This window comes from Sebastes fasciatus, chromosome 6 (assembly GCF_043250625.1).
Source record: "Sebastes fasciatus isolate fSebFas1 chromosome 6, fSebFas1.pri, whole genome shotgun sequence".
NCBI classification, from domain to species: domain Eukaryota; kingdom Metazoa; phylum Chordata; class Actinopteri; order Perciformes; family Sebastidae; genus Sebastes; species Sebastes fasciatus.
Genome location: NC_133800.1, coordinates 30,939,050 through 30,963,849, shown reverse-complemented (window position 1 = coordinate 30,963,849; position 24,800 = coordinate 30,939,050). Strand labels below are relative to the sequence as shown.

Below are 24,800 nucleotides of genomic sequence, written 5' to 3'. Positions count from 1 at the left end.
GTTTGCATACTCCCATTAAACACCAGTGATTAGGTAGGTTAGCAGGCTAGCAGCTACAAACTGCAACCTTTAGATAAACGTGAGCGTCAACATGTTGCTCCACACGGCCAGACCGTGGCTGCTTCGCTGCAGGAGTCTACCTTCAGCTTCCACGAGGTCTTACTATGCGGATAAAGTCGCTCGACTCGGTTCTGATCCGGATAAACAGACGTCTGAATATCAGGTAGGTTAGCATGCTGCTAACAGCTGGATCAGAGGTCAGCAAGCTTCACTATATAAAGAGACATTTCAGACAAACACAAACACAAACATGTGAGCATTGTGATGAAGGTAACACAGCTTATAGTCTAAGTATATAGTGTATAAGTCTAATGCAGTGAGGGCCAAAGAGACAATGTACTACGAAGTATTAAAGTCACATTGAGGGAAAAAACATCTGAGATTTACAGAATAAAGTCATAATATTATGAGAATAAAGTCATAATATTATGAGAATAAAGTCATAATATTATGAGAATAAAGTCATAATATTATGAGAATAAAGTCATATTATGAGAATGAAGTCATAATATTATGAGAATAAAGTCATAATATTATGAGAATAAAGTCATAATATTATGAGAATAAAGTCATAATAGTATGAGAATAAAGTCATAATAGTATGAGAATAAAGTCATAATATTATGAGAATAAAGTCATAATATTATGAGAATAAAGTCATAGTATGAGAATAAAGTCATATTATGAGAATAAAGTCATAATATTATGAGAATAAAGTCATAATATTATGAGAATAAAGTCATATTATGAGAATGAAGTCATAATATTATGAGAATAAAGTCATAATAATATTATGAGAATAAAGTCATAATAGTATGAGAATAAAGTCATAATATTATGAGAATAAAGTCATAATATTATGAGAATAAAGTCATAATAGTATGAGAATAAAGTCATAATATTATGAGAATAAAGTCATAATATTATGAGAATAAAGTCATAATAGTATGAGAATAAAGTCATAATATTATGAGAATAAAGTCATAATATTATGAGAATAAAGTCATAGTATGAGAATAAAGTCATAATATTATGAGAATAAAGTCATAATATTATGAGAATAAAGTCATAATAGTATGAGAATAAAGTCATAATATTATGAGAATAAAGTCATAATAGTATGAGAATAAAGTCATAATAGTATGAGAATAAAGTCATAATAGTATGAGAATAAAGTCATAATAGTATGAGAATAAAGTCATAATAGTATGAGAATAAAGTCGTAATATTATGAGAATAAAGTCATAATATTATGAGAAAAAACGTTTTTTTTGCCTTAGGGTGTTTGTTTTTGTTTTTGTTTTGTTTGTTTTCCTTTCATCACGTATGTTTTTTGTATTTGCTTGTCTCCATTTTGTTTGCCTTTAGTTTCTAGTTTTGTCTGTTTTTGTGGATATATATAAAAAATGAGGCATGATAAACACCTCACAAAAGTTTGTATCACTGACATGCACATACTTCTTAATAAAAATATTTGAAACGAGAAATAAAGTCATATGAGAAAAAAAGTCGTTAAGTTATGACTTTATTCTCATAATATAACGACTTTTTTCTCATAATATTATGACTTTATTCTTGTTAAGTTATGACTTTATTCTCATAATATAACAAGAATAAAGTCATAATATTATGAGAAAAAAGTCGTAATATTATGAGAATAAAGTCATAACTTAACAAGAAAAAAGTCGTAATATTATGAGAATAAAGTCATAACTTAACAAGAAAAAAGTCGTAATATTATGAGAATAAAGTCATAACTTTATGAGAATAAAGTCATAATATTATGAGAAAAAAGTCGTAATATGAGAATAAAGTCATAACTTAACAAGAAAAAAGTCGTAATATTATGAGAATAAAGTCATAACTTTATGAGAATAAAGTCATAATATTATGAGAAAAAAGTCGTAATATTATGAGAATAAAGTCATAACTTAACGAGAAAAAAATCGTAATATTATGAAAATAAAGTCATAATATTACGAGAAAAAAGTCGTAATATTATGAAAATAAAGTCATAACTTAATGAGAAAAAGTCGTAATATGAGAATAAAGTCATAATATTACGACTTTGATTTCTCGTAATATTACGATTTTTTTCTCATATTATGACTTTTTTAATCATGAGATGCATCAGTCAGTGTAATTATTGGTACATAGTGTCCACATTCAGTAACCAACATCCTCACTATATTATGCAACACCAAAAAAATGTCACTGGATGGCACCACAGACACATTTTCTCTACTTTTCCAGCTTGGGGGAAAAAATATACCAACATAAACATGTCTACGTGCCTATTAAGTGATTGCGTCCCACATTAAATCAGTGTTATTGCAGCTATATTCTTGATCTTTTTCATTTCCTCTTGACAAATACAGTTTGATGACATGAGTGTTGAGGGGGTAGTAAATGTCTAATACAAAAGGGGAAAAATATACGTTCACTACCAGATTAAATGCATAAATATGAAAGTCATGCTGGAGAAAAAAGGAGAAATATTGCACATGATTAACCCAAAAAATGAGAATACTAGAAGTTGCATTTTCACTGTGATTTATTAAATTCAGTAACTTGATTAGCCAGGTCTCCTCTGCAATTGTTCCAAAGTCAAAGGGCCCTGTGGGGATTGCTTTAGTCAGTGTAGACTTGTGACATCCCAGAATGCCCTGGTTGAGGCTTTCAGGCTTTATTGTATAAGAAAAACTGGGTGCCTGTAATATAGCCAGAGGCCAGATGTTAATAATAATCACTTCCCAGAAAGGCTGACGTCTTTCCAGACAGAGATCACTTTGGTCTAAGAGCTGAATTTTACAATTTAATTAGCTCCATAATCATAACTTTTCCAGTTTTGTAATGGGATAATCACTACACTCACCCACTCAGACCATGATTGGGTGTTATTGCAAGCTAACAGGGGTGTTTTAAGTGAAAGGCTTATACTGTAATCTTATACTGAATATAAATCTGGTTGGTGAGCAGCTGGTAGTCGCCCTGCTTTGTACTTGATTATGTGGCAGTTCTGTTGGGGCTGAGTGGTACTTTGATTAAATTGTTAATCAATCATGTGTTTCTGTCATTAACAGTTAATGATTAAAACATACATACATTCATAAGTGTTAGGGAAATGTTCCTGCCCCTACTATACACGATACTCACTTCACAGTTTAGTTGACCCTTCAAGACTTTGTTGTTTAAATCAATTTGACACTTTCCTACCAGCCTGTTTGGATCCAGTTACAGCAGCCAACTCCTTAACTCTGTCATTTATGTGGTGCTATGTCTGCCACAAATTGTCATCAGCATACAACATGACAAACAAAACAAATGTCTATATGCTCTTCTTGTTTTCCAGGAGAATTATGAGCGAATGCAAGTTATTGTTGATGAACTGAAAAGCCGGACAGAGAAGGTGAAATTGGGTAGGTGTGAGCACATGACAGATTACACACCATCGGCCATCTGGGTGATGAAAGTGTTATCAAAACACCTTTAGTTACACCTATCTGTTTTAGTAAAACTGCTCAGGATCTACCCGTAGAGTAGATATGAAGGCTTTAAGGGCCTGCTCTGCTCTCACATGTGAATGTGCAAACTGAGAGTAACAACTGGTTCTTAATCGTAAGCTCTAAGCTTACACTGTGTGCAAACATTGACAGTCACACCTTTATTTACAGTAGATATTTCAGTGCTACTAGTACTTATCTAACTTTCAGTAGATTGCAGTGTATAACTACAGTTAGTTTCATGACAGTTGATGCAATAGAGTGTAAAGAAGTGCATACATACTAAATGTTTATCTTAGTATTAATGCCTAGGGTATATGTATGTGGTTTGTGTTAGGATCTACACTTTGACACATGCTGCGTCAACACTGGACTATCCAAACTGTGCCAAATTGTTTGTTAACATGCCTTTTATTTGTATTAATCCAGGTGGGGGAGAAAAAGCCAGAAGACTTCATACATCTCGTGGGAAACTCCTGCCTAGAGAGCGTATCGACAGACTGCTGGACCCAGGGTACAGTATCATCTACTTCCATCTTTGATTCAAAATTCATGGCTGACTCATATCCAGCAGATCAGATGCAAAAGATTTGTAGTGCTCTGGTTTGACGTCATTACACAAACCATGGCGCAGGTAGTTTTGAGAACACTGGCCTCTTACTGTTAACTGTACACCCCTACTTTGAACATCTCACGTGTAAAAGGGCTATTTTACATGGCAAGCCTGTATAACATGTTTTTTTAATTTGGTTTTCTTGCAGGACCCCTTTCTTGGAATTCTCTCAGTTCGCAGCATATGAATTATATGGAAAAGAGGAAGTCCCAGCAGGCGGTATACTCACTGGGATTGGGCGGGTTTCAGGGTAAGCACCATGAAAGAGCAGATATATCTGCTAAAAACAGACTACAAAATAGAATTTTAAGCCACTTTCTGTGCCTCATTAAATGCAGATTAAACATCCTCAACAAGATGCAAAATATTCAGATTTTAAAGTCTATGATAATTACATGGGGTGTTAATTTCATCTTTGTGACTTGTAATTAGCTTTTTGGTAAGTTTCCAATGAGATTTCCCTCGAGTACTCCAGGTGCATTACATATTTCAATGTTTTCTTTTTAATTATTTCTCATAGGGTGGAATGTGTTATTGTTGCAAATGATGCTACAGTCAAAGGGGGAACATACTTCCCAGTTACAGTGAAGAAACACCTTCGTGCGCAAGAAATCGCCCAGCAGAACCACTTGCCATGCATTTACCTGGGTGAGTTTTTCTGTATTTGAAAGAGTTTGGTAAAACAAGAAACCTTTACTTATGAAAAGGGGGGAAATACATAAATAATACTATACTATAGCATACTATAGCATACTATATGTTGTATTTTCACTATGATTCATTAAATTCAGTAACTTGATCAGCAAGGTCTCTGCAGTTGTTCCAAAGTCAGTCAGTTTTTTTTCTTGGGCATCTTCTTTGGACATCCCAGAAGTCCCAGGTTGAGGCTTTCAGACTGCATTTTATCGTATAAGGAAGACTGGGTGCCTGTAATATAGCCAGAGACCAGATGTTAATAATACTCACTGAGTTTTCTAAATATTCTGATGTTCTTGACTCCTTTAGTGGACTCAGGAGGGGCCAATCTTCCCAGACAGGCCGACGTCTTTCCAGACAGAGATCACTTTGGACGTATTTTCTACAACCAGGCCAGGCTGTCTTCAGAGGGAATATCACAGGTATGTTTGCTTTATGACAATGCATTTTACATATTGATCATATGACACAGTTGGAGCAGCTGACACTTTACCATGATTTCATAATTTGCTTGTCTACCTTTGGTCACTGTCTTTTACTGTAGCCTACAGTTGTTGTCTTGGATAGTACATTTGTTGTATTTGAGGATGCTTTCACAAGCCATAGTCTGTTTCGGCTCGTTCAAATCAGAGTGAAAGTGATACTTTTGGTTTGTTTTCTATTTAGTCTGGTTCGGTTTCACAGTGCACAAATTAAAATGGACAAAATAAAAAAAATAAGTTGCTGAGGGGCGTGTATGAAGGAGCGAATTTATCTTTTTCGTCTCGAAAGCTGCCACTTTTATGCAGGGAATCGCGGACTTTAATATATTGCTGTCAAAGTGATTTTACTTTCATTTCGCACTGATCTACTGTGCACAAATCCCTTCTCCCCCAGTTTATCCCGAATGACTTTATAAATGTCACTATTTTTTATTTCTGTATGTTGTCTTCGGCCCAGATGTCAAGCAAAAAGTCAGTCCTCTCCCACTCTTGTTAACCTGACGTCTACCTGTGTTAATCTCAATATATACCCGCACAGGCAGCCTGCTTTTGGTTCGCTCTGAAACAGTCCGTGATCACCTCTTGCAAGCGATCTCGGATCGGTTGTTTTGGTCCGCACGCACCAGAGTGCGATTACTGCGTTCACAACTGCCCAAACGAACTGCAGCAGAGTTTGTTTAAAACGGACAAAATGTTGTTTTGTGAAAGTGCCCTAAAATAATTTATGCGTTGATTCATGGATCAGTTCTTAGAAGCAGACAGGGCTGTCTGAAAAATTATATCAGAAAGAGCAGGGGTGGTAAATTTAAATGAACTGCACTACTGTAGGTTATTCATCTTTTCATTGTCTGCAGGCAACTGATCCATCTTGCTATTGACTACCGAAGGAAACACATCCTTGTGTTTGAAAACAAGACAAAAAGAAGTCAGTTAGTGTGAGAGCTGATAAATGTGATGGGTGCTGTAGAGGAGTCAGGTCTTGCACTCACATCTCTCCAGTAGACCCAGAGGTTATAAACACAGCTGAATATGTTCACACAACTTCAACAAACTGAATTGCTAATATTGTCTCTCCCAATGATTCAGATTATATATTATTCAAAGCTTTTCCTTCTGTGGCATTTATTCTTTTTCCTTACGGTTTTTTTCCCCCCCTCTAGCCATGTTTAGTATTACCGCCACATCTACTGCTAGATTGCTGTATTATAAATTTCCGAGTCCAGTTGCCAGTGCCCATAACATCGTTGTTAATCGCACTGACAACTCAATTCCTCATTGAAAAGGGCCTGTAAGGACAGGGCCATGAAGGAGCGTAAAATCAATACTGAATCTGAATCCCTACTGGTACAATCAAGTGGAAAGCTACAGACTTGCTCGAAGCTAAGTTGTCCTTGAGCTGGTATTACACTGTCACAGAAATCAGACATTAATTTGATAAGCAGAGCTTTCATGTCTTGCCAATCTTGAATGTCCATTGTTAATATTAGACTCTTTCTTGGCTCTTTCAGATTGCTGTTGTGATGGGCTCCTGCACTGCTGGAGGAGCGTACGTACCTGCCATGGCAGATGAGAGCATCATTGTGCGGAAGCAAGGAACCATTTTCCTCGGAGGGCCTCCCCTGGTAGGACATGTTTTTGCTGCCAGATTATATAACACTAGGATAAAAGTTGGAGCATCAAATTGGCTTGTAATCCTGTTAGTGGATTGATGGTTCATATACCATATATAGGTTTTACCAACATCATAAATGAACTTGCATCACCTCACTGTTGTATTATCAAACAAATACAATTATATTTTCAATGATAAAGTAACTTACATTCATGACGTTTCTTTAAGGGAATCCTTTCCAAATAATATGTAATATTATTATCTCTGAGGAATACCGTCAAAATTTCTTAGAGATTGAGATCTTTTGCGGCCCTCGCACATAAGGCAAAGAAGAAAACAGGAAGAATAAAACAATCATACTGCATCTGGACTATCTACTATCTTTGTACTTTGAGGTACGTCTACACTCGCATGCACAGAGGGATTAGGAGAGGAGACACTGAGTGCACAGAGGCAAGTGTGAACTGTCCACACAAGGTGTAAAAACAGCACTAACGGACTCATCATGACACATTTTGTTCGAAAAAAACGTGTGTGGGGGAAACCTCTGAGTGTGTGACAGAGAAATTGTGCTGCTGTAATGACACAAGTCCGTGCTGCCTACTAACCGAGAGTTTAAAGTGCTCCTCCGGTTACCGCGGTCCCGCACTGCTGCAGGTTGAGCCACCCCCAAGCTTTGAATGTTCGCTGTTGATTAATAGCCCAAGTGTGTGGTTTGTGCGACACTCGGGTGAAGTTGCAGGTCTGTTTTCCCTTCGGCGAATGATAATCCTGAATCTGTGATCAGCATTGCGTGCTTCATTGTTGACATCTACCCGGTGCTTGTTGGTCTAATCGTTGTGCTGACATTATCAGGTAAACGCAAAGTTTCTCAAGAGATAAGACGGAGCCCTCACCTCTCCTCTCCTCTCTCCTCTCGTAAAACAAAAACATTTCAGCAGCGGCGGTCATATTTTTGCAGCGGCGCAGCGTGCAGGGGAAACACTGAAGTTCATCACTAATATTGTGTTTGTTGTTTGTGTGTGTTTGAGAGTCTCTGTGCTTTTGTGTTTATAGGTCAAAGCTGCCACTGGGGAAGAAGTTTCTGCAGAGGACCTTGGTGGAGCTGATCTTCACTGCAAGTATGAAATAACAGTATTTTTCATTACATTGCACATGTTATTACATGTTTCTGCTGTTAGAGAAGTGTTGTTCATCAACTAAAACATCATTAGTCTGTTGTCCATAAGAAACACTGAGACTCAACCTAAAATAGATTCATTCTTGTCAAAACTTGACAAATAAAGTGGTACTATTATTTTCCAGTGGTGCCATTTATAAGCTGGGTTTACACAGAGAGTATGGTTTCTTTTTGAATTGTGTAAGGTCATAGACACTACTGTATTTGGGGTTTGATTTGTTTTTGTTACTTTAGAAGGAGTGTAATTATATGCACATCACATGTAGATGCAAGGCTACTGGAAGTCTGCGCTGGTGAAAAGAGTGATTCAAACTGGGATTTGCTTCAGGTCAAAATGTTTTTGACATGAGAGGACCCTACTGGGATCGAAATGTTCTTCATTTACATAAATTTAGGGGTTTGGATTCAGTGTGCAGGCATCATTTGTTTTTCGCTGTACATAAATCTCAATATTTTTATAACACAACAAAACAGGCAGAGAAGGTCAGGTTACAAGTTTTAATACGGTGGGTTTTGGTAAGAAACAAACCACACTCTCTTATTAGTGTTATTCTTTTTAAGTAGTGATGTATGTGCAGTAATAACGACACAGTTATTGATTTGTTGCTTATTTTTCAGAAAATCTGGTGTGACCGACCACTACGCTTTAGACGATAACCACGCCATCCATTTAGCAAGAAAGGCAGTGAGAAACCTCAACTACAGGAAAAATATCGAGGTCAGTCCAATAATGAACATCATTAAACGGCGGGTCCATTATTATTGTTATTTTTTAAGGCTTTATATCATCCTTAAGCTTCCCAGTGGTGTTCCTTATGTATTCAAATCTGAACATTCAAATTTTGGTCAAAGAATGTATGTTTTAGTGTCAAAAATGCTTTTTCCCACGTGACCTGACGTAGGTTTCTGCATGATGACGCTGCTACATGTACAGCATATATGCATGCTTATAGTCAGTGTATTAACGTTACATACAGTAGCTTAGATGGCGGTCGGCACGCTCCCAGTTTGTAGAAGCAGGACAGGAGTACCGGCACGGAAGCTAAGCAGTGCACTTCTGTGTGGATGTTGTGTTAGTTCGGATCCGATATTCAAACAGTAACACAAACAAACTAACTGATCGATCCAGCAACTCCGTGTTCTGCGAGGTAAAATTACTGTTTTTGTGAATCTGGTCTGGTCTTGAAGACAGCGATATAACAGCTAGTGTTCCCCGTTGGAAAGAGCTGTCTGATGGTGAGGTAAAGCTGTGACAATATTCTAAATATAGCGTACACTGATAATGATTTTTTTTAGGTGGCTAAAATACGTTTTCTTGCTGCTCCCATCCAGTCGCTTTACCTCTGTCAGACAGCCTTTTCTGACGGAGAACTGAAGCCGTTATATCGCTCTCTTAATTTTACCTTGCAGAATGCAAGGAATGCAGAGTATACATACAACCCCACCTCAAAAAATCCGAACTGACGCTTTCAGTTATTTCCAAACTCAGCTGACTCAGCTACTGCTTCCTTTGGTAACCTTGAGTTGAATGCGCATTTGCATTTGGAAAAACGGAAAACAATGCAGATGGACCCGCCCTTTAACAATCATCTTTTATTCTCTAGCAAGTTAAGCTGTCTGTGCTTTCTGTTGACGTGGAGTCTGTTATTTTTTTCAGGTCACCACAGAACCGGTTGAAGCCCCTCTCTACCCTGCAGATGAACTCTACGGCATAGTTGGAGACAACTTGAAACGCAACTTTGATGTCAGAGAGGTATCTGTCCAGTTTCCTGTTCAAGTTATAGGCTGTAATGGAAGAAAATATTCCTTTTTAGATTTCATGTATTTGAACGTAGCATCACTGGGGCTTATTAAATGTGTAGTTTTTTTTTTTTTCTGGTGGTTTGAGTCACTTTTGTCATAAAACACGTAATAAGCTTATACTGATCAATGTAAAATCATGCATTAACTCCACTCAGACAGCTTTAGATATAACTTTACCAGTATGCCCTTTAATGTGTTTAATGTGTGTTTGGCAGAGCATTTTCTTTGATTAAATTGATTTATTGTAGTGTTACCACCAGATATCAAGATTTATAGAACCTATTCACACTTTGCACTTCTGCTTTATACTTTAGATTTATGAAAAACATAAACGAACCTGGCTTTTCCAGGTTCAGATTGCTACTGTAAACAATGTTTATCCGTCAGGTCTCTCTGTCAGGAGCTCAGTCGATAAAGGACAGCCAACATCAATCACTTTGTTTTTGCTCTCTGGCAGGGCTCGCCAGATGTTCTCATTTGGTTTAAAGCCTGTGCCTTTGATTCTTGATATAGACCCAGGAGCAAGAATTACTGCTAACTCTGGAGATGTCAAACTGTTTGTAGTGGAGAACAGTATTGGCAGTCCATTTAGGATACAAGATCAAGTGGCTGCTCCCTCTTTACAGCAGCTTTTCAACTGTAATAGGCTTTTCAACACAGGGCACCCTGAAATCACTTAAGTTAAATCACTCAAGTGAAAATTGCTTCAGTCTGGTGACTTTATATATTTTTCTTATTAACAATTTCTTTGAAAAGATCAAAACCAACAATGAATTGATCTATCATCCCGCTAACAAGTCTTGTCTGTGTAGCCAAAGCCTGATTTATCTTATTCCTCTGTGCCATAGAGCTCCATTGTTGTCCAAAAGCTATTAAAAACACATCAATGAGCCACATTGTTGCACTGGGTGACATACTCCTTCATTACCACAAACACAGGCATTGTATTTTATATTGAGTTGATTTAACGCACACTGTCCTGCTGCTATAGATACTCAATACCACCATATCCATAGTAGCTCCTCACTGGACGCTGATTGGTCTGGACACAAACGCATTTCTTAAAGCCTGACACGATTGATTCTTGTGTGATTGATCTCGCAATTTAGGACTGTCCTCGACTAAAGAAATTCTCAGTCAACTAACACTCGTATGGTTTTTCTTTGACTTATCGATTAGTTGATTTAATCGACAGATCTGCAAAACTGAGTTTCTCCACAAAGAATCATGCAAAAGCACCACTTTAGATCTTGTGTTTACCAGAGATGCGCTCATAAGTTTGTTGGAAATAAGTCATTTAGCATGAAAAAAGCATAGAAAATGACTAAGCTACTAAAGAAATCTTAGTCAACTAAGACCAAAACGACCTACTAGTCGACTAATCGGGGCACTCCTACCACGATTCTCCCATGATCTTGTGATATCTCAAGAATACAGCTGCTGTGCTAGATAAACAGTACCCAGCTGTTTTAGGAAATTGCTGTTTTTAAAAAAGAAACAATATATTTATGGCCCATTTTTTATATAGTTACATCCTCAGTAGGAATGAATGGACTCATGGCTTGGATTGGATTTGTTGACAATAACGAAAATATAGAATATCACCAGCGTTTACCCTGTAACACGTCAGATCATATCGTTTAAAACAAACAAACAAACAAATCTATATTGTAAACTTGTTATGCAAGTCGCTGGTCCTGTATTTGGCTTTGCATTATTGGCTTTTACAACTTTCCTCTAACCATTTGATTGCAGGTCATCGCCAGAGTTGTAGATGGCAGTAAATTTGATGAGTTCAAGGCTTTCTATGGAGACACACTTATTACAGGTATGTGAAGTTTTTTCCCTTTCTACAACCAAAAAAATTATGTTTATTATTATGTTGTTTTTTTTTCATGAAATCTATCAACCTTAACATTCAACTCTCCATATGTACCTATTCAGGATTTTCAAGAATATTCGGTTACCCTGTCGGAATCATTGGCAACAACGGAGTCTTGTTTTCAGAGTCTGCGAAAAAGGTAAATATCCTTTTGTACCCAAAGATGACTGAAAAACGTTAAAAGTGAGTGTTCTCTTAAGAATATATATGGATTTCTAAAAGTCTGTTTACAGTATCTCCACAGTGTTATTAGAAATCCTAAAGTTTGCCTCTGGCTTCACAAAACGTTCAGACCCGCGGTACGGCTTCGATCCTGTGATATTATGAACAAACAGGGCAACACCTGTGTAAAGTGTGAAAAGCTAAGCCTCGTGATGGGGTTGTATTTTCAAAGGTGTAAGCATTGTGCTGGCAGTGTGTTTCTCTAAATGTCAAGGACTTTAACTTAATACTGAAGCACTTCAGATAGTGTTCTCTGCGGAGATTTGCTGCTTACAATGCCGACTACCAATATTTCTCTCTTGAGGGAGCCTTAGTATTGTAGTAGTGACCTTTCACAGTCAAGGCGCTGCGTTTCTCTCGTTTTTTTTATTTTTTATTATTCTCTCAATACGCTCTAAAATTGCACTTTTCTGCGGCCAATCTCAGGAGTACTCTGATGAATGGCATTGAAATCACAAAGCATTTACAAACCATGGACAAGGGACAATCATAATTTTCATTCAATATAATTCACTTAATTAGCAAGCCAGTGTGCCGTGAACCGCTGAACTTTACACAGGCTTAGGAAAGATGAGGAGCCGAATTCACGATTACAGACTAATACGTTTTTCAAACACATTTTGAATTAGATTACAAGCTTGACCTGAAAAAAAAAAAAAAGGTTTCTTTGATTCATTTCTTTTTGCTAGGTCTCAATGTGACAGTGTGAGCATTGGTTATCTCATCAGTGTAATTGCTGATGACACAGTGCTTCAGACAGACACAGATGTGGAACAGACACGCTCGGAGAGCAGATCCAAGAAAAATCAATACAGCACCTGCATTTCGAGATGCATTTTCGTGACACGCTGTCATCACTTAAGACGAGCCCGGGCTTCTTTTATGCTAACTGTTAAATTGTTAAAAGCTTTTCCCCAGGTGTTGGTGAAAGGGAGAGGTAACAGAGAAAGGATTTGATTCCTGTTGTTGTGCACACATTTGAGAGCAAACTGATGGATCATTTTTCACCAAGTGACAGCTTCTAATAAGCAACCGTCTTTCACGCCGTCTCCCAACTTCTGTTTACACTTTGCAATGCCAGTCAGGATGCGTCACAGAAAGAAAGCCAGCGGAGGTAACTGCCAAAATAAAGAAAAACACCTGAGTAATTCAGCAATACAAAGTATATGGAAATGAGGTGTCTCCGCACAGTGCGCACAGTCCTTTGTGCTTGTTTTCCTGTGCAATAGCTCCTGGCAGCTCTGTGTGCGGTTGAGTGTATTTTTCTGGCAAGGCTGAAGGCCATTCAGCTCCTTCGTATTCAAAGTAAAGTCTAGCAAGTACAAAGCCAGTGTGAAGCCAGATGACCTCCCTCCCAAGTTGATAAATTTCTGTCCTGACTGATCTCCACTCAGATGAAGATGATGATAAAGGTGAGGCCAGCTGCTCACAGGACACACACTTAATGAATAGTTAGATGAACATGAAGCAGTTGTTCATTTTTATAAGTTTGATTCGGCCTTTCAGATCAGCTCCCAACTTCTTATGAAAGCACAAACTCTAGATGAGATTCAGACAGTATAGTGTAGGGTCACAGGTATAGCAACAGGCCAGGCTCTAGTCTAGTACTTCAGGCAGTTTAGCATGTACACTTGTGTGTTTTGCATAAATTCTCTGTTACATTAGAAACAGCTCTTTCTGTTGGTGCAGGTTATGATCCTGTTAATTGAAATTAAATCATTACCATCCTATCATTTTAATTAAATGTTGTGATACTATATGTTTGTGTTTTTATCCTCTGGGCAGTTGTTTCTGTGTGCAGTGGGAATATAAATACTAGATTCACTCAATACTTGAATTTCTTTTTCAGGGAACGCATTTCATCGAATTATGCTGCCAGCGAAACATTCCACTTATTTTTCTCCAAAACATAACAGGTCAGTGGGAATCCTTCATATCTGAGGTTTGGGGATTATTGACATCCGTTTGATTTGTTGTGTTGTGTTTTTATTTTTCTATTGCGTCACCTCAAGAAGAAGGTTATTCATTATGATTTAAGTAATAACCTCTTCCACTCCTTGGGGGCACCGGCACCCGCAGCCGTCTTTACTGTCTTTCAGAGGTTGTAGCGGGCTCAGTTTTAGACTAGAAATCCTAAGGAACCCATTGTTACCAACCCTGTCATGCTAGCCTGAAGAAAGCTGAATAACACTCCGAAGTTACGCTACATTTTGGCGAGGAAAAACTGCCATTGCAATTTTCAAAGGGGACTTTTGATCTCTGACATCAAGATATGTGAATGAAAATTGGTTCTATGGGTACCCACGAGTCTCCCCTTTACAGACACGCCCACTTTATGATCACATGCAGTTTGGGGCAAAAAAACAAGCAGCTTTGTATGCAGTGTAAATGTGTTATTTTTGCCTATTCTAAAAATTATGTATTTGAATATTTCTGCATACTGGGGTCCCTAAACGGTCTTGGAATTACATAAATTGGGTATGACTGTAAAGCTGAGACTCTTGTGGATCCAATGAGCCCTACTGTATTAATGTGTGATGATGTTAGTCCCCATAGTAGCCATTTCATTTTAGTGAGACCATTTTTTTTTTTTTATTTGACCTCACTGTCTAAAATGACCTGTGGTGTCCTCTAGGATAATCACAGCCTCATGAAACTTTCCAACCACAGACCACAAAGGATGGATGGCTTTCCTAGGTAGATTGACAATAAGGGGCTTTCTGAGCAGTTCATAATGTTCTAAACCCTTATACACTTTCACAATTTATTCACTAATTTATTCAATTCACTATTTTTTATTTAGGACTAGAACATCTTAACACTCAGTGCTGAGCTGCAGCTCAAATTAATCTTCAGGTTCTCAGCTTTCAGATGATGTACACCACTTCTATGTGACATCTACTCTTGACCTGCTATCTCCCCCTAAAGACCCCCTGTACTCCTCTAAGAAAGACAAAATGGGTCTATGAAAAAGATGAATGGAGTGGAAAAGGGTTAATGGGATCTTAGACACCTATAGAAACCCTGCTCGTAATCGCACACTGCAAAGTGATATGTGATAAAAGGCGAAGTGATAATATCTCAGTTTACATGATAATCGGATATATCATGATGTATAGTTTTCTTCCTCAACATGCTCTCAGTTTCTACCTGCAGTGATGATTTATTTTTTAACACACCTTGCCGCTTGTCCCTGAGGTGACAACACACACAGTCAGTCCAGTTTTTTATGTGCAATCTCTCCTCTGCATCTTTATCTTAGGCTTCATGGTGGGTAGAGAGTATGAAGCAGGTGGGATTGCCAAGGACGGAGCTAAGATGGTAACTGCAGTCGCCTGTGCCAATGTACCCAAGATTACTGTTATCATTGGCGGCTCCTACGGTGCAGGAAACTATGGCATGTGCGGCAGAGCCTACAGGTATGAAGAAGACAGCACTGGTAGCATCACAACTTAATAGAACAAATAGAAGCCTGGCCAAGACCGGCAGTATTACATAAATCTGAAGATCATTAGCTGTGTCTGAATTGTTAGAGCTTAATTAAAATGTACAAAATGTGCTGTACAAGCTGTTCAGTATGTGGAACATGCATCAGATGCCCCTGGAATTTTACATTTTCATGGACGTGACCTTGTGTTGCAGCAGAAACGGAGGTTTTCAGATTTGAACCTTTTCAATGCTAAAAGCACATTTTATAATAAAAATATTCATTTTAATTAGAATTTTCTGACACTGACTACCACTCTTCACCTCTTCAGTGTTCCTTATTATTTTTATATAATGTCCCCCGAGGGTATTGCTACTATAGGAACGATAAGACAGAGAATTATGGGATAATTTCATTTATTCAACCTTTTTCACACACGTATTAGTGCCTGTAAACAGGTTGTGTTTTTCTGCATTGTATATGTTGTTGTATACATTGTTAACGCCACTAATTTCTTTAACACATAAACGCAACTTGCAATATTTAGGTTGTATTGGGCTCAGTTTTAAAGCTACAGTGAAGATACTTGTATCATATGAAACTACGAAATCTAAGGAATGCATCGGTACCAACCATATTATTTAGCCTCTAAATATCAACCTAAGGATTCCACTGTTACCCTTGACCACCCTGTCATGCTAGCTAGAAGAACACTAAATAACGCTCCAAATGTAGGCTAAATTGTGGTGAGGAAAAACTGGCATTGCCATTTTCAAAGGGGTCCCTTGACCTCTGACCTCAAGATATGTGAATGAAAATGGGTTCTCGGGGTACCCACGAGTCTCCCCTTTACAGACATGCCCACTTTATGATAATCACATGCTGTTTGGGGCAAGTCATAGTCAAGTCAGCACACTGACACACTGACAGCTGTTGTTGCCTGTTGGGCTGCAGTTTGCCATGTTATGATTTGAGCATATTTTTTTATGCTAAATGCAGTACCTGTGAGGGTTTCTGGATAATATTTGTCATTGTTTTGTGTTAATTGATTTTCAATAATAAATATATACATACATTTACATAAAGAAAGCATATTTGTCAAAAAAAAATAGTAAAACTTGCATATACTAATAGTTCAGACACAAGCTATTGTCTGATTGAATTAAAACCTTTCTCATCTGCGTCTCACTCAGCTCTTTCTCCTTTTTGTTTTCCATCAATTTAAATACATTTAGAAAACGACAGGCAAGCATTATCTTGTAAAATTAAAATAAACACAGATTTAGCGTTTTAGAAAATTTATGCTGTTATTCACCTTTGGTTGGATTTTTTAAATCATTTAGTATTACCTGTGGAAGTGGAACTTTTTCTGGCCAAAGCTCCCATAAATCATGTCTTGCTGTAATTGTCATCAGATTATTAGACTATTACTAGAGTATTAGATCTTCATTAATGCAGTTTTTTTCTTCTTCTTATTAGTGGTTAGTCTGTGATTTAGCTAGCAAATAACAAGTAGACTGACAATTCCTTGTTTTCTCCTCACAGCCCTCGGTTCCTGTACATGTGGCCGAATTCCCGAATCTCTGTAATGGGCGGCGAGCAGGCAGCCACCGTCCTGGCCACCATCACCAAGGATCAGAGGGCACGCGAGGGAAAGGAGGTAACGATTCACATTAATCATCCCGTCTGTGCTTCACTGGAAGGGCTTAAATTAGCTTTTGTGGATTTGCTGCCAAAAGCATAAATATTATGAAGACACTTTTTCTTTCGGTAATGGTTTGACATGGCACTTACACAAGGATAAAATGATATCAGTGTTAAGTGTTGCAGTGATGGCTTATCCTGAATAGTGCTGTCATCAAATGGCTGTAATTAAGTTGTGTCAGGTGTGCTTTTATGGGTTTATTAAGTGTGCATTAATAGCTTCAGAATGTCACGTCCCATCAGTGCCCCGATGGCAGGCGTTTCAATCTGTGATGTTTAAGATGCTTTAACAAAGTCAGGCATGAAATAGACTGAAAAGGAAACTAATCATAAATTCAATTTTTAAAATAAATTTCTTTTTTACCATCTTTATTCTACTTGTGTTCACAGTTGAACCCTGACGAACAAGCAGTAGGCGATTTGAGGGGGGATGCCAGCCCCTTGTTAGCAAAATGACCAAAATGCACCGCTCTTGTTAACCTGCCATCTGCCTCTCTGTCCCCCTGGCAGCAGAGAGAGAGCAGGGGCTGTTTAGTTGAATGTGTTGGTCTAGTCTGCCGGACTCATTGATCCTTAATCTGACCGAGGCTCTGAGACATCAGTAGCCTCCACCGGGTGCAGCTGTGCCGCGTTCTGCCTGCTGATCGCGGCCACTCTAGACAATGCTTGTGATTCCACCAGATGCTCAGAAGCGGCTCTCACTGCTGGGTTGAAATCAACCCAATTTAGGTAGTTTTAAACTAAACCACTGGTTCAATATTGGACTAACTATACGCTGAGTTAATCTAACCCAGCAAGATGGGTTGATCATTCAACCTAAATATTGGTTTATATTGACTAGAATGCCGGTTTATGTTATTTAAATAGACTGTACATGAAATAACTTGGATATAGGCCTAATCTAAAATACATTTAAGATTTGGTAATGCAAATCATAAATACTTGCAATAATAAACACTCTCTCTACATTTTTCAAAAAGGCCTTTTATGTTACATTTGTGATAGGACGTTGGGGTATGGCCGTGACACCTCAGCCTGATGGAGGTACTCCAATATGTTTGTTGAAAGTGAAAGAAAAGGAACAATTTTTACTATCAAAAAATATATTCACTATATGAATACTGCATTGATATCATCTGGTTTACATCAAGGCAACATCTAATGACAGCTGATGCACTTTATTAAGCTTAGCTTTAAAAGAAATCATCTGAAGTAGCCTACAGTTATTTCTTACACAAATAGGTGTGGCTCTGCAGTAGACAACTGGCTAGTAGGCTAACACTAAGGTTAGTCATAGCTAGGTGAAGTGAGAGTCTCATCTATCAGCAGCTCCATTAAGTTACAGTTAGTTATCAGACTGGTATTTCTTTGTCTCTACAGTAACGACTTAGTAGGTTTATATCGGATACAAACCTTGACCCAGCGGCTGGGCTGCACAAAAACTACCCAGCACCGTGGAAATAACCCAATAAAATGACCCGGCAGGCTCAACCTAACGTTTGGGTAGATAAAATAACCCAGCATTTTTTAGTGTGTGTGTGTATTGATAAATCCATGGCGCTCTCCGTGGTGCTGAAGTAGCAAACGGATTTGTAATTGCGCCCTTTGTCTAGTTTTTGTAGATACAGCCAGCAGTACCATGCAAAAAACCCCAACAAAACAAGGTTCATGATGTAGATGTTTGGCTAATAAGCAAGACACTGTTAGCGTCCACCCACATGTCCCTCACCCTCATCAGATTAGGAGATGGTGGACAACGGAGAAATTAATAAATTAGACCTCAATGTTGCTCAAGGTTTAGCCAATTGACATCCAAACACCAGACAATGGTAGAAAAGTGGAATACATCCATGGTGGAGACGTGAGTGCCAGCCGGGCAGAGTTTGTTGTGTTGGAGTACAGAAAGCGTATCTTATTGTTATCTAAAAGATCTTCAATGTCACGGCTGAATAGAGGATTTTGACAATGTGGACGAGGTCTTTGAATTCGATGGCTGCAGATATTCAGATTTCACAACAAGACTTCTCCTTGAGCGGTATATTGGACACGATAACAAACAGACCGGATCAAGCGAAAGGTCAAGAATACGTTTTATTTCTTTCTGTAGGTTCCGTTCTATAATGTTGTCAGACACCTATAATAACAATCTGAGCCTGTCAGTAGCAAAAACGAGCACTTTTAGTGGACGTAATGTTACATTGACTGCTGCTCACTTGTCCTTGCAGCCTGTTTTGCGGCTGTCAGGTTCATAAATTGTCATCTCCATTAGTCACTTGGACACAAAAACATGAGAAAATAAGGTCCAGGTTGAAAAATACTGAAGTTAACCATTAAAGATGGGGCAAGGGATTTTAATTTAAAATTTTGTGACCTATATTTGCCATATAACACAAGATAACTGGGATTAACACACTGATACCGGATAAGAACTTGGAAAATATATTCTTTTTATTTTCCTGTGTCTATAACCAACATACACTGTACACTCGGTTTCCAGTTTATTCGGTCTTCCTGGCTGAAACTAATGCAGTCTGATTCAACAGCCCTGCAACAAATCCAAACTTAATGATGATTATACAGTGCATGACTTTAAAACATTTTTCCCGCAGTTATCTTTGGCAGACCTACAGCACCAATCCCTTTGTTTTAACAATTTATTCACAGTTCACGGCAGAGCAAGAGGCCGCCATGAAGAAACCAATAGTGGAGCGGTTTGAAGCGGAAGGCAGTCCGTACTACTCCAGCGCTAGGTGAGCTTTAATCATGACACATCAATCTGTGTGTGTGTGTGAGAACATTATTCACCGAAAGGCTGTGCAGCTCAGTGTATGAAGTTTGTCAATGTCAGTTGAGTCATTCAGTTCAACACTATTACTAGAAGAGAAATGTTTATTTGTGGAATGACAGTGTTGTGCAGAGGTGGACTACCAAACAGGAGAACAGCAGCTTTTGTTTCTAATTTATATTTAAATCATTTCAATGTCACGTTGTAGCCACGAGAAAGACTGTTCATGCATGAGGAGTGATGCTGTGATGTGTTTTAAAGTGTATTTCTTCTCCATTAGATGTCCTGTTGCTCTGCTAATATGAGCCATCTTTGCTTTTCATTTAGTCCTGTGGGCTATTTTCATGGTTTATGTGAGCAGAGCACATCTCAGACGGTGGAGGTCTTACGAACAAAATCTGCATCATGTGGCGGAAAATTGTTGCAGTGCTGGGAGACAATTACAAATATTTAAAAGTCAGATTTTATACATATTTATTTAAACGGGAAGGAGATTGAAAATGTTTCAAAACACACAACACAGACTTATAATAAATTGGATAAACTATAAAGAGAACAATCAGGATTTACAAAGCTCATAAGATCAAAAGGATTTTAAATAGACCAAATGCTAAACTGTACGAGATGTCTAATAAGAAAAGTCTGGCCTGTACCAGCCATGACCCTGTAGATGACTATGAATAGAGGCTATTAACACATTTATTAAGGAAATGATAACCGGCAGGAAATTGAGATACTGATGTATTTTGCAAAGGGGAAGGATCAAAACAGTTGATGACTCTACCGAGCCAACAGACTTCAGTATTTGTCTCGCAATTTGGCCGTGGTGTCCTGTTCCAATTTTTCAGTAATGTATGAAATAATCTATATCAAAATGTCTTGCTGGTCATCCATGCACCCGGATGGATGTGGGGAAATAAAGGATTTTTGATTTATTCTTTAAGAGGAGGTTGTTGGGTTGTAATACACGGTTATGAACATTCAATACCTCGCTGTTATTTTTTACATTTAAAGCTGCAAAAAATATTCAAGTGAAAGATTATAGCCATTAATATAATATGCAAGTGTCGCAATTATTGTAACTGATAATAGAAAACTTTTTTTTGTCATGCAAATCACAAAATCTTGATTTCTGTATTAAAGGTATAATTCTCAACTCATAACTCAATGAGCCGAGAGGGAGAGGGAGAGCAGCGGTGGTCAAGCGAGCTATAAAGTGACTGAAGAGAGGGAGCGGCGTTAGTGAGAACAAAGCAGCGAATCAGAGAAATAAAACGTAATTTTCTGATTGTTTCCCGGCGGTTATGTTCGAAAGCACACAACTAACTTTGCATAATCCTGTGGGAAGGTGCCGAGAGTTGCCGGATTTTGAATGAATGCAGGCTTCCTGTCTGCTGGCTGTGGCTCAGCGCTGCTCACGTCAAACTACAGACACACACCGATCACAGAGAGGAGCCGGGGGATCACTGGAACACATGCACATAATAACACAACCTGTTCCCATCTGTGAAAGAAGGCCACCTTGTATCTAACAGAGTAAAGGGGGAATTGTGAGGCAGTTTCAGAAGCCGAGGGGCGTGATAGAGCAGCGATATTTGACCATCTGAATTGGCTGCACACCCTGCGCTCTGTTATTGGCTGGGGGTTGCACCCCCACGTGAGACCCAAAGGTTGTTTACAGACGCCCAGAAGCAACCAGAGCAAATCAAAATAAGAAGAAAAAGGAAAATAAAGGCAGAGGGCTGCAGGGTCTCTCTTAATTCTTGTAAAAGTAATTGATAATAGACCTGCACAAGCCCTACAAGAAGCATCTTAAAAGTGAGGTGTAATGCGCTATCTAACAATGTGATGCTTTTTTTTTTTTTTTTTTTTTTACAGACTGTGGGATGACGGCATTATTGATCCCGCTGATACCCGTCTGGTTTTGGGACTGAGCCTCAGTGCAGCACTGAACGCACCAACGAAGAAGACACGCTTTGGAGTGTTCAGGATGTAAATGTAGCTTGTTCAGGTGTAGAACTCAGACCTACCTGTAATGTACTGCAGTTAAACTAGTCTTTGTAGTTTTACTTGTGACGTGTCACCAGATTAAGAGCAACAAACAGAAAAAAAAGAAGGAAAAATCACTGAAGTAGAATCACAACCTCGGATCAATGGGGACGTGATTGGATGGTGTGCTGTTGTTGTGGGATATTTCCACCAATGAGTTGTGCCTTAACTGTTACTATTCCAATGTAAATGCAAACTGTACTTAACTATTTCTTTCACCTCTTTTTCCTCATGCTTGGATTGAGTTTTTATCAAAAACTGTAAATGTTGAATTAAATAAAAATATGAAAAAATACAAGCTGCTTTTTTTTTATTCAGGACCATTACTGCTGCTCATTAGAGGAATACAGTATCAGAGGAAAAACAATGTTCAAAAGGGGGCGCTGTCTAGCTATAAATATCAGACTGGCACAGTGTAGAGAGAGGGTCTTTCAGGCTAAATGCCTTTTAGATAACACCATGGTGTTGAGGTATTGACAGAGGAGCTGTTTTAAGGAAAATAATAAAGAAAAAGTTGAAGATGTCCAGTGCTATTATCTCTATGCTCACTTAGAGTAAAATCTCTTGTCCAGAGGCACTAGTGGGTTTATTATGCCTCTGAGCCAGCATTATGTTTGCTTTTCATGTTTATAATTGTGCAAATATTGTGTTAGCAGGCGGCAATAGGATGTAGTCTTATAGATTGCATCCTGCAGGCAGAGTGTGCTGTGTACCGACGCTGAGCCACAGAGGAAGAGTGCTTAACTTTACCAGCTGGCCAGCCTATCCTTCCCTCCCTCCTTCTCCATTTTGTCAATTTATCTCTTTAACTGAACAAGCTGCACACAGTTGGTTTGCACACATATTGGTATAGAGACCATCTGAGTTCACTTTGGCAACAAGTTACATTTTTTCCCTCCATAGGACTTTTAGTGGCTAAGGATTAGGTGCAGCAGTGGATTTGAATGTTTGAATGTCCTCCTATGAAGCCAGCTGGTTAAAATGCTTAACTTGAAGCCCTTCATGCTCCTCTGTGTATGACTGTGTGGCTGTAGAGTGCCTCACCTTAGGGAGAGCAGAAATAACTGTGTGTGTGTGTGTATGTGGGTGGCACACATCCTCCACTATCTCCTACCACCAATTTTTAAAAGTGGTCCGCTGGTTTTCACTTCATCCTCTTCCACCAAATGTCACTGTGGGATCATTACCAAACAGCATGAACCAGTTTAAAAAGTTACATTTTTACCGAAGCAAGAAAAACTTTCCAGAGATGTCGAGATCTAATGATTAAAAAAAGTTGTCTCGTGCATGTTTTTCAAGGTATGTGATGAAAGAAATGTCTCATTAAGATTTATGATTTGACTCTAGATTTATGAGCTGACCTTTCTCTCTGACCGTGACTGCTCTTAATTGCAGTAATGATCCGTCACTGGGCGGCTTCCAGGTCTCCTTTAACAGGAGGACGAGGTTGTCCTTTTGTCTTGTCAGAATATCTGGCAAGCTTTCGATTTGATGTCAAGTATTTTGGCTGTGAGGTTGTACAGCACTTTACAACCTAGAGGATGACAGCCTTCCCCAGCGCACACTGGATTTAAAGGCAATCGGGACAGGTTGCCAGACACACAGACAGATGCTCTCATTAGCAGCTACTTGTGCTGTCAGTGTGTCCAAACTTGAATGTCTTGGGACCAAAACCATATATTACACATTGAAAAGGGTCAAGTGTCAAACCTGGCACTAACCTCTACAGGACGACAAGACTTTTCCTCTTAGAAATCCATTTTGTGTCCATCAGTGCTGTGCATGTTCACCCAGTGTCTCTGCATTATAGAGATAAATGGTGTCTACCGCTAACGAAGGACACAAAGCTTAAAATTCCTGTCTATTCAATGAAATGTGACTTGATGTTGTGAACACGGGACACGAACGAACAGCTGATGGTAAGCCTGTGTGTGTTGGACTCATCCACCTCCCCTCCCGCCCGCCCTGTGCTTCTCTTTTGCTCTTTTAAACTACGCCACTACAGCACGTTCCCTGTGCGTTTACTGTTGCCGTGGATGGGTTTATGTTGTAGTTATTTGAAAGCCTGGTGCACTGCATACCGAACGTTAATGGCCGTGACCAAGAGACAGTGTTTGACGCCCAGGGCAGGTTTCTCAGGTATTCTTGTTGCATTGTTCCATATCCTCATCAAAGTGACAGGAATGTATGTAATTTCTTCCAACTTAGTCACGGAAATGTACTTTACATAATATATTTTTTTGATTTTTAGTTGGACTACACATTGATTGGATGGGAATGAATAACTGGCTGAAATGGTGTCAACTTGGTACTCTTCCAGTTTAGGCAAACAACAAAGTACAAACTAATTATTCCTGTAGTAAACCCTTGTCATGTGGCTCATTGTGACTGTTTACTGTTCATAGAAATTAGGTTAATTCACAGCAGGCTGTTCTGTAGTCAGCAGTTGCAGCCTGAGGGAAACGAACTCCAGGCAGATTGGTTGATTTAAAGCTGCAGTCGGTAACTTTGAGTAAATATGATAGTTATTTTTTATAAAACGGTCACTATATCCTGACAGTAGTGCATGAGACAGATAATTTGTGAAAAAAAATCATGTTCCTCTGTGTCCTCCTAGTGCATTTGGAAGATTTCAATGTGCCCGAGTGAAAACAACCAATCAAATCTGTGGAGTCTCTAACATAGCTGTCAGTCACTGCTTGTGAACTTCAATCAAACGGACAAACTAGGCAGCGCTGATCAAATATGAATCAAAATTCTGTCACTATAATGCCTATTTCTC

At 38.6% G+C, this 24,800-nt stretch overlaps 1 protein-coding gene across 1 annotated transcript; it reads left to right on the top strand.

Annotated features, from left to right (window-relative positions):
- mccc2 (methylcrotonyl-CoA carboxylase subunit 2) lies at positions 1-22,300 on the top strand. Its single transcript, XM_074639190.1, has 17 exons — positions 1-223; positions 3,413-3,479; positions 3,993-4,077; positions 4,325-4,426; positions 4,697-4,824; positions 5,182-5,294; positions 6,863-6,976; positions 8,023-8,087; positions 8,765-8,864; positions 9,804-9,899; positions 11,705-11,777; positions 11,894-11,970; positions 13,903-13,969; positions 15,316-15,472; positions 17,026-17,140; positions 19,849-19,934; positions 21,848-22,300. Exons 1-17 carry the CDS (start codon positions 92-94, stop codon positions 21,963-21,965), a joined length of 1,695 nt encoding a protein of 564 aa, XP_074495291.1. The 5' UTR covers positions 1-91; the 3' UTR covers positions 21,966-22,300.
- Positions 22,301-24,800: the final 2,500 nt, after the last annotated feature.